Consider the following 10,582-nt stretch of genomic DNA (forward strand, 5'->3'; position numbering starts at 1 on the left):
TGATTTTTACGCAAGAAAAATCCAAATTTTCTTATGTAACCCTTTTATGAAACATACATATTAATCCTCTAAACCATAAAGGTTATTTTATCATTTGGACATAAACCTCTAACCTTTTGTTATTTGAACATTGACCACTCTTGGTCTTACATATTTATTATATCCCCATAAATTTTTCTTTCTAACAATTTAGCATTATATTCACTTTTTATTTTATCAATTTCATTGTTTTTATCTTGATTTAGGTTTCTTTAAATTAATTTTATCCATTTCACTATTGGTTAAATTTTTTATATTTTAATAACCAAGAAAAATTATAATTGGGGGTTAACATTCCTTCTTTATAAAATTTCATCCTCAAAATTTAAGATTCATACCTATCTATGAAATAATTTGTGGATTCTTTTCCATCATTTCGGACTCCCGTATCCAAGTTTCTTTTACAATTTGAGAACTCTTTCATAATAATTTTTGTTCTATAGGAACTATCTTATTTTCTAATTCCTTTACATGTCAATCAAAATCCTCACTGACAGCACTTTCATAATCAAATCATCTCGGATCTCAGTAAAAACTTATGGTAACACCTATGTGGAATCTAACTTGAATTTCACCCCAATCATAATTGATTAATACTTAAAAGTGTATTTTTATCAAGGTTTTATATCAGCATTTTGCACTTCAAGTATCAATAACTTCTTAACTAAAACATGTTTTATAATAACAAGTCTGATATTATAAGATAACTTTAATTTATGGTAAATGTTCATCTTAAATGCAGGCCTATCATATAAATCAAATGATTAATTGATAAATTTAACTACTGAAAATAAAAGGACAAAAAGAGGGTGAAGCTTAGAAAAGAGATGTTGGTTTAGTCCAAACTATAACACTGTTGAGTCATTGGGTCATATCTGGAGTTGTAGATCTTAGATTTTAATTTTCTTTATATAGCTAAAAAGCTAAGGCATACACCTAAAACATTTATAGGAATACAACAATTTGCTTTATATAGCTAAAAAGCTAAGACATACACCTAAAACATTTATAGGAATACAAGACTCAATTTCATTATTTGGAAGTCAAAATCTTAATAACAATGGAAAAGTTAAAATCTATTCTGCAGCAAAGATATTGTTCAGTGTTCAGTTCATAACTTGAGTTCTAGAAGTCCAAATGATCTTAATTTTTTTTTTTTGAAAACTAATACAATTTTCTAGAATTTTATGAATGAATTCTGTTCAAATTCTGATGTTAACAATGATATTTTGTTCAGACAAGAAGATAAAGATTGTCATCAAGTAAAGATGCGGTCACCTACTCAACAATTAGTCAACAAATCAATAGTTCCTAATTTTGGCCTATAAAAGGAGGCATTTGTCATACATTTAGGCATCTTGGTTTTCATATTAAGATCATATCCTTACTCTTTTTCTTTATATTTCTGTAATGTTCAAGTTTTGCTTTCATTAATCTCTTATTTATGCTTTTCATTTCATTTCATTTACTTAATTAACTTATATCTTATTTATGTTCTTATCTTCTTATATCTTATTTATGTTCTTTTCTTATTTACTTATATTTCTCTTCTTTATTATGTCTAGTTAAGTTTATTATGTCAAGGTGAAAATATTACACTAATAGTATAATAATAAGTATAGTGTAAACTTAACATGGATTTTAATGCTTAATATTAACATGTTTTGTATTTGTTATCTTATTCACTTTTAATACTTTGTTTGTTAAATGGTTAATCTAGATTTATATTGTATAACACTTGATACAACAGATATTTAGCATTTTCATAACCCAATCGTATGGTATAACCGATACTTGTGCTATAATGGGAACTTGATTTGTTGTTAACATAAGTTTTAATCATGAATACATGACAACATTTACAAGTATTAGCATTATTCGAATAAGATAACTAATGCAATCATGTGAATAATTTATAATCTGATTGAATCCTTTTTTATATGTGGTTTCTAATTGAGTAATAAAAAGAGTTTATATTATACTTATTTGAAATATCATTAGTGGATCCTCTAATCTTGATATTTGCTTTTATCATTGTTTAATTCTCACATTAATTTTATATTTTAAAGTCCTCTTTAACTTCTTTTTTTTATTATAGTTTTTGTTATTATTGTTGTTGTTGTTATATAATTAACCTCCCTATAGTTCGGACCCTGATCTTTCCATGTTATTTGTTACTTCAACACTCCTACACTTAGAAGAAGACATCAACCTTTTAGTCTTGTCAAGTTTTTGACACCGTTGCCGGAGAGGTAAATTCCTATATAAATTATAATATTTTTTTTTCACTTTTCATGTATCCAACTTTTATTTCTTTTGTCTTGTTTTCTTCTTCATTTTATTCTCTTCTTCGTTTTATTCTTTTCCTACATATGTACATTAAATGGTAGACTTTATAAAATATCTTCATCATTTTTAAAAAATATGGTAAAAAAAATAATCAATCGCTTCATAATGAGAATAATCGTGTTAAAACACTTAAAGACTACATGAATCCTATAATAACAAGTGCATTATCATATGTAGTTTTCCCTCATGATGCACCTTATTTTAATTTTAAGTCAGGCATTATTCATGTAGTTTTCTCTCATGATGCATCTTATTTTAATTTTAAGTCAGGCATTATTCAACTTTTGCCTTCTTTTCATAGCTTAAATTTAAAGAATTCATATTTGCATTTAAGAGAATTTGAGGAGGTATGTAACACTTATAATGACTCAAATTATAGCATGAACACAATTAGATTAAAGCTTTTTTTCTTTTTTAAAAAAAAGATAAAGCTAAAACTTGGCTATAAAATAAAAAAAAAAGATAAAACTAAAACTTGGCTATAAAATTTGAGATTAGGATCCATTCGTGCTTGAGATGAAATGCAACAACAATTTTTAAAGAAGTTTTTTCCATACAGAACAACCTTTTTCAAAAGAAAAATCACCACTTTTACTCAAAAACTAGAAGAAACATTTTACCAATGTTGGGATAAATATCAAGACTTGCTTAATACTTACCCTCATAATGGTTTTGAAACATGGAGATTGGTTTCGTGTTTTTATGAAGAATTAACTCCTAAAGATAAAAAAAATAGTGGAATTGATGTGTAATGGAACTTGAAAAATAGTGGAATTGATATGTAATGAAACTTGTCAAGATAAAGATTCTAATGAAGCAATGAAGTACCTAAACTTAATAGCTGAAAATTCTAATGAAGTAATGAAGTACCTAAACTTAATAGCTGAAAATGCTTAAAATTAGGATATTACAGGCACTTATGAGGCACCAAGTAAAACTCAACCTCATACATCTAGTAGAGCTATGTAAAATATTAGGAAAGATCATGACCTTTAAGCCAAGTTCGCATCTTTAACTAAAAAAGTTGAGTCACTAGAATTGAAAAAGAATAGTCAATTAAAATATGTTCAAGAGATTGTGTGTCAAATCTGTGAAACCAATAAATACTTAACCAATGACTGTCCAACTTTATCTTTTTTTAAGGAATGACTCCATGAATAAATTCATATTTTAAACAATTTTTAAAGACCTAATCATAACCTATACTTGCAAATATATAATCTTGGTCGGAGAAATTACCTAAATTTTAGTTAAAAAAATAATAACAATAATACATAAATTTCACAACTACTATTTAAAATATACTATAATTTTTAAAAATTTTATAAATGTATATTTTTTTATGCTTCATCTCTTAGACGTAACAAGGTAAAATTATATAGATGATGATGCCGACTATGAAGTTACTCTAATGTTTTGTAGATTGAAAACAACGCATCCGATCAATAAAAAGAAAACCGAAACTGGGGCTTGCATACATAGAATCTGCGAATGGCACCTCCCACCATGTTATCTCATTAAATGTTAATGATTTGCTTCCAAAAAAAGCAAAGATATTCAGACCCTAATTAATTATTTGTACGACTACCAAATCCAAACCTTCCAAAACCCCTGGGCACGATTAAGACAGTCTAGGCAAAAGGGAAGATGAATGTTTTGCTAGATGCCCACAAAATCCTTCACGAGGGCTTCGAAGTATGAATAGAGAAAAGCCAATTGATCTCTCAGGTCTAAGTTTTCCTTTCCGTCTCCACAAGTATAAACAAAAAGGAGAAGAGAAATCAATGAAGTCTCCTTATTTTCTTACGGTTTCTCTTTGCTCGCTAACGCTGCTCGTCTTCCCTCTTCTTTCTAATGCTTCTGTAGAAACGTATGTATTGATGAATCTTGCTTTCATATGGAATAGAACTAACTGCATGTGTGGTGGCTATTTGTTGACTGATTTTCGGTGATAATTAGATCGAAAACAGGTGCATTTACAAAGGCCTTTGATCCGACTCGAGCCGCTCAACTCTCTTGGCAACCCAGGTACATTTTTCTTCTTTTCTACTGCATATATATAGTAGTAGGTTATGTGCTTAACTGTTTTGCGTTTGAAACCTGATAAAGGGCCTTCGTTTACAAGGGATTCTTATCAGACGAGGAGTGTGATCATCTTATTGATCTGGTTTGTTAGCATCGACTTGATTTCATATGGAGAAATAGTATTATGATTTTAAATATGTGTGCTTTACTTATAATTGTCTGGCCTGCCCTTTCTTTATATATATAGGCCAAGGGTAAGCTTGTGAAATCAATGGTGGCTAATGATGAAACTGGAGAGAGCATGGAAAGCCAGGAGAGAACCAGTAGCGGCATGTTTATTTTCAAAACTGAGGTGAGAACGCAAATTGCTGCTCTGGCTATCTATCTATCGTCCATTGATTTTAGTTTCAGACCTTCAACTGTATGGATTGTGTTTTCAACTCTTCAGGATGAGATTGTTAATGGTATTGAGGCCAGGATTGCTACCTTGACTTTCCTCCCGGAAGGTACGTATACAGAACTAGTTTTTACTAATCTTTTATAAATAGAAAATACAAAACCAGACACACCCATATATAAATAACATAGTAAAACATTTGTTTAAGGTATGACAGTATATGTAAACTCAATACACGTGATGGTTTGGAGTTTATATTATGTTTAAGGTTGTTTATGCAAGAGGAAATTAAATCACTTTAGTATTAATTATATATAATTAGAAAATGGGGAGCCGATTCAGATACTACGCTACGAGCATGGCCAGAAATACGAAGCACACATTGATTATTTCGTGGACAAGGCTAATCAAGAAGAGGGTGGCCATCGGGCCGCCACCGTACTTATGTACTTGTCTGATGTTAAGAAAGGGGGAGAAACCGTATTTCCCACTTCAGAGGTGTGTCCACATAAAATATAACGACGGCTGCTACAACTGACTGCTTTATTTCCTTGTTTTTCTTCTATTTTAATTAGTTTGGTGGGTCTCAGGCTAACATATTATATCATATTCTCAAGCGCTGAATTCATGTGTTGTGCAGCCAAAAGGGCCTCAAGCAAAGGATGATAGCTGGTCTGATTGTGCTAAAAAGGGTTATGCAGGTTTGTGTTAATAAATAATTGATCTTCACTGAATATGTAGAAAAGCTAGCCTTATATGCACTAGCTCTACTTGCAGTCAAACCCAACAAGGGCGATGCCTTGCTGTTCTTCAGTCTCCATCCTGACGCGACTCCTGACCCTGGTAGCTTGCACGCGAGCTGCCCTGTTATTGAGGGGGAGAAGTGGTCTGCGACCAAGTGGATCCATGTCAGGTCCTTCAGCGAACCCGTGAAGCGAACAAAAATGGGTAAATTGTACTGATGAGTGTGAAAAATATGGCGGGCTCTCACATTTATAATAATGGTCACTGTAAGAGTTGTAAGAAATGCTAACCGTAGGAAGTCTTTTTTTTCCCAATATCCCCTTGTTCTTTAAAAAGGATTCATATTTTAGGGAAATTTCATTGCTACAAGCAACTCCTATACAATTTTTTCTGATACAAAATAGTTTCAGCATCATCACCTCATACATAATTTTATGTATCAATTTGATGTTAATTATTTACTTAAACCTCACGTATGGATCAATGCACATAGAAACATGACCCCTTTCATTCAATGAGGTCAGCGAAAGAAATATGGTTCGCTGGAGTGAAAAATTAATCTGCCTGAGAACTCTACTTTAGAGTTTGTTTGTTTATCTATTTTAAAAAAGCTTTTGAAAAAAAATTTAAAATTTTTTTATTTATTTTTATTTTGAAATTATTTTGATGCGCAGTATCAAAAATAATTTTTTAAAAATAAAAAAATACTTTTTAATATATTTCCAAAAAAAAAACAACAGCAACCACCCCCACCCCCAAATTTCAAACCGGGCTGAGCCAGGTGCAGCAAAGTTGCTGCAACCATTGATGCAGATTCGTCTTTGGATTCATTTTTGGTAGAGAAAATTTAGTACTGAAAAAGGTTCCATGCCATCGGGAAGAGCATAGAAGTTGCTATTGGTATGTGAAAAAGACTAAACAATCCACCTATCAGAAAATCAATAAACAATCCCAAGTGACTTTAAACTGAACAATAATTTGATATCATGTTACTTGTCAATGACGCTAAAACTATGAGGGTGAACGTTCATTTACCTGAAAACATTGCAAACCAGCTTCACATGGGCGGAAGAGAGATCAGAATAGCCATGGCGAAAAGTTTAAATATACTAGCAACATGATCCCAGAAAAGAACAAGTGTCCGCCTAACAAGAAAGGATAGGGGAAAAAAACCTTTTACTTGGAGGCGCCAGCCTTTTGCTTCGCCTTCTCAATAAGGGGCTTCAGCTGCTTCTTTTCAGCAAGAATCTTGAGGAAGTTGAACAAAAATGGAATATAATTGTGCTTCCTGCGGATATTTTCTGTTCTCCACTTCTTGAATTTGTCCTCCTCCATCAAAATCTTTTCTGTAACACTCTCAATCCCACCGTTCACTTCAGAGAGGGATTTGTTCAGAGCTTCATAGTTGCTATTGTCAATCAGTCTTTCTGCCTGGAAGGCAGCAAGCTGCTGCAAAATTCGCTCCCTCCTCTTTTGGAGATCCTTGAGTTCAGCAGTGTACATTTCTTTCCTGTTTTTGATTATTGCCAAGAGATTAAATCTTATCTCACTATTGGAATGCCTTTCAATGCGTTCCTGGATCACTGGTTGCACCATACGCAGCCAATCCAGATCACCATGCCCTCCTGTGCACTGACCAAGGCTGATGGGTCCCTCTTTCAATCCATCAAGTTCATACAACACTCCATCAACAGGCAGGTAACTTATAAAATGGTACACATCATCTTCTTGGCTGGCAGCCTTCTGCTCCTCAGGAATAAAAGGCTCAGGTCTTGCAAAACTGTTATGAGCTACACGTATAGCTTCACAGTTATTAATAGCCAAACCTTTGAGCTCAGGTGGAAAATTCTTGGTGAATTCTTTTAACTTTGATAATTCAGGACCAATGTCGATATCTGGACAGTTCATGAGGATAGACAAAATTGCTTGACTTGCACAAGCATTGTTGATAACCTACAAGAGCGGGAAAACCTTAAGAAAATAAATTGGAGCTTACAATCCTCCATTGATTGTGGATCTCATCTAAACATACCTGACGGGCAAAAAAGAGGTTAGGATTTGGATCCGTAATTACAACACGCTCATCCTTTTCTTCCGGGCGCCATTTGAAAAGAAAAATCAAACCGTATACAGGTCTGGAAAAGAGTGAAAAAAAAAAAGAGTCACAGGTTAACATACACAAAACAGCAACCGAGCATGCAAACTAAAATCATTTATGCCAATGGAATGAGACACAAACCTCAGGCTGTCAAGAGAATCAAGGTCCAATGAATATAATTCTTCAACCTGTTAAAAACACATCAAGATATCAGATCAGGATGAATGGAGGTTATGTGATGGACCCGTTGAACAATTCATGGACTCTGCATTTCCAACCAGCAAGTAGAGCAATTATGCCTTTAGTAATAGAAACATGTAGTACTTTTGGTTCTTGTTTCTTGGCTAATTCTATTCCCTTAGGAAGGTCCCATTTGGTAACTGAAAATAGGATACCTTGGTAACAGCCAGAATTAATCGTTTAAATTAGCGACAACAAATGTAGAGTATCTGTTGTGCCATTCAGTTAACTCAACGAAATAGGTATCAGGAATGAAAAGTAACCAAAATGGGAATCGCAAAACCAGAATGACATTAAATTCATAGCATTGGATTGGATATAACAGTTAGGAAACAGAATGGAACCTCGAAATGCCAATACCAAGGAAAAAAAAGCAGTGAACTTTATAGTGCTCCACAGAAACTGTAAACTTATGACAGAGCACCAAGACCTTTTACTGGTGCTTCTTGGCAGTCATGGGTGCGGTTGAGGTGGTGGTTGTAGGGGTGATGGTGATGAGTCCTGGTGGTAGGGATGCTAATAATGATGGTAGCAGTAGTCTTAGTAGTAATGGTGATGGTAATAAAAGCAGAGCTTCTTTTTTTTTAATAGGAGTGCATTTAAAACTTATTCCCTAAACAAGGTACTTGCACTCATTTCCCACAAAACAATCTTCTGCATAAGCACCAAACTAATGAAGTTACTAATTTAATGCCACATAAGCATATATCAAAAGGAAAAATTCAAAGCTATATGCACAAAAATAAGAGCTAATATGGATTAAGCACTGGACATGAAAAATGTTGTTCCGTCATTGATTTTTAAAACCATAATAGCATAATTCTCAAGAGAAAATAAGATTACTCAGTGGCAGAATTTTTAAAGAAAATCATACACAAATTAGCTTGCCAATACAACTCATCATTGAATGTGCAAACAGGGAATAATTTAAGTTGCTTGTCTGCTCCAACTAATCCTTCTTCAGCTACATCAGGAACCCCATGAAAAGATTCTCTATCCCCTTATCTTTGAATTCTACCTGTCGACTTAAAGCAGAACCTTGTCTTTCAAAATGCTTTCCTTTTTAAGTAATCAATAGATGCATGCTGATTAGAAGAGCAGGATAATTGACATGCTTGCATAGCATGATATCCTATGATTGTGTGGCAGGAGTACCTTATTTTGGTAAGCAATTTAGAAACAAGTATTTTTAAGAGAACCCCGATGGGGAAATAAAAAACCAAATGATGATCGTGTTTTGGTGGTGGGTGGTTGTTTTAGTGATAGCTAAAGTGGTTACTATGGCAGTGGTAGCTATAATAGATGGCAGTGGTGGTAGTGATGGTCATATGAAAAGGTCATATATGGTTTTTTATTAGCATTGATAATTAAATTTGCAATGTTATCTCATAGTGCAATAATATCTCATACTTTAACCAAGACAGAAAAAACAAAACAAAACAAAGAAAAGAAAAGAAAAACCATTACCTAAGCATTAGCATCTGATTCCAATTCCATTTTTTCCTGTTTCCTTTCCCATTCATTTTTTTTTAACTGAATGCCTTAAAAATGAGAGACAAAGAAGATACAAGTACTAAAAAGTAGAGTGAAAACTAAAGGTAGCAGCTTCCCTGAATTACATCTAAAAATTTGAAAGATGGAAAAAAAATGGAGCATAGCACTTGCATGTCCAGAGAATTAAAACTACTGGATGGCACGAGCATGGAGACAAACTTCACATAACAAGAAAAGCAATGAAAAAATGGCATAAGAAATTTAATAGGTTACCTGTACACCTTTCACTTGCATCTGTTGTATAAGTTCAGTGAACACACCTGGATTACAAACCAAGAATCTTAGCAACGAGGTTTCCATTTAAAAAGTACAGCACAGTACAGATACAGTGTATATACACGCGTGGGAACTGCAAACTACTCCTTCCTTGACAATTAACAATACACAAGCTAAAATTGCCAACCATATAGTTAACTAAATTGCAAAAAGCGCAAGAAATGTTGTACAGGCAACATGTAAATCTGAAGACAGAAAATTAATACAATTTTAATTCTTTTTATTAGTTCGTGAGCAACAGAAATCTATGAAAAATATACCAGAATAGAGAAAACCCTCAAACTGACACAGAAGCAACTCCTCTAACGTATTTCGAAAGACTAATCCAAAGGTTCAAGCAACCACTTGATGCAAAGATTTTAAATAAACCCAAAATACTATCACAAAAACCTAGCAAGATGATGATGATGATGATGAGAATAAGTAGAAAGCAATCAAATTTATTACCTGGGTCAGACTCGATAGTGCACCAAGACATGATAAATTAGCCGCAGTAATAATAACTGCAACCAAACAGAAAATGGAGTTCTTTATAATCACAATTTAATTTGAAAGCGAAATTGATTCTCTATTGAGTATTGAATTAATCAGTTTTATATTCCTAGAAACAACAAACCCTAACCCTAATTGCTATTGCTCCCTCTTTCTCGCCTAACCAGGGATAATTCTATCGCTTTGTAAAATCAAAAGCTGTAGCTACTAATTTCTCAGATTACTAAGAGGAAAAGATGATGAAGAAGAAATTAGCTCCCGATAGTTTAGCAAGTAATAGAGTTTTAGGGTTACCAGTGGAGATCGCAGTGACACAGATGCTTCCTGCTCCAGTTTCACTCTATTTCTCAGTGAAAAGTTTGCTTCTA

The 10,582-nt window shown here is 33.1% G+C and overlaps 2 protein-coding genes across 2 annotated transcripts; one reads left to right on the forward strand and one right to left on the reverse strand.

The window, feature by feature from the left end:
- The first annotated feature begins 3,861 nt into the window (after positions 1-3,861).
- Positions 3,862-5,959, forward strand: LOC105113761 (probable prolyl 4-hydroxylase 7). Its single transcript, XM_011010065.1, has 8 exons — positions 3,862-4,258; positions 4,348-4,416; positions 4,498-4,555; positions 4,661-4,765; positions 4,862-4,919; positions 5,133-5,308; positions 5,451-5,511; positions 5,588-5,959. The coding sequence occupies exons 1-8, from the start codon at positions 4,086-4,088 to the stop codon at positions 5,770-5,772; spliced, it is 885 nt and encodes a 294-aa protein (XP_011008367.1). The 5' UTR covers positions 3,862-4,085; the 3' UTR covers positions 5,773-5,959.
- Positions 5,960-6,459: 500 nt separating this feature from the next.
- UCH2 (Peptidase C12, ubiquitin carboxyl-terminal hydrolase 1) lies at positions 6,460-10,582 on the reverse strand. The gene is made up of 6 exons (XM_011010066.1): positions 10,509-10,582; positions 10,170-10,225; positions 9,660-9,706; positions 7,794-7,840; positions 7,587-7,689; positions 6,460-7,507 (listed from the first exon to the last, which is right to left on the reverse strand). Exons 2-6 carry the CDS (start codon positions 10,198-10,200, stop codon positions 6,731-6,733), a joined length of 1,005 nt encoding a protein of 334 aa, XP_011008368.1. The 5' UTR covers positions 10,201-10,225; positions 10,509-10,582; the 3' UTR covers positions 6,460-6,730.

The sequence above is a fragment of the Populus euphratica genome, unplaced genomic scaffold (assembly GCF_000495115.2).
Source record: "Populus euphratica unplaced genomic scaffold, PopEup_1.0 scaffold451.1, whole genome shotgun sequence".
Taxonomy (NCBI): domain Eukaryota; kingdom Viridiplantae; phylum Streptophyta; class Magnoliopsida; order Malpighiales; family Salicaceae; genus Populus; species Populus euphratica.

Coding starts and splice junctions, on each gene's coding strand:
- UCH2 (XM_011010066.1), bottom strand. CDS start 10,200: ATGTCTTGGTGCACTATCGAGTCTGACCCAG. Junction 7,841..9,659: donor TGCAAGTGAAAGGTGTACAG/GTAACCTATTAA, acceptor TGTTTTTAACAG/GTTGAAGAATTATATTCATT. Junction 7,690..7,793: donor GATTCTCTTGACAGCCTGAG/GTTTGTGTCTCA, acceptor ACTCTTTTCCAG/ACCTGTATACGGTTTGATTT.
- LOC105113761 (XM_011010065.1), top strand. CDS start 4,086: ATGAATAGAGAAAAGCCAATTGATCTCTCAGGTCTAAGTTTTCCTTTC. Junction 4,766..4,861: donor TGTTTATTTTCAAAACTGAG/GTGAGAACGCAA, acceptor TCAACTCTTCAG/GATGAGATTGTTAATGGTAT. Junction 5,512..5,587: donor TGCTAAAAAGGGTTATGCAG/GTTTGTGTTAAT, acceptor CTCTACTTGCAG/TCAAACCCAACAAGGGCGAT.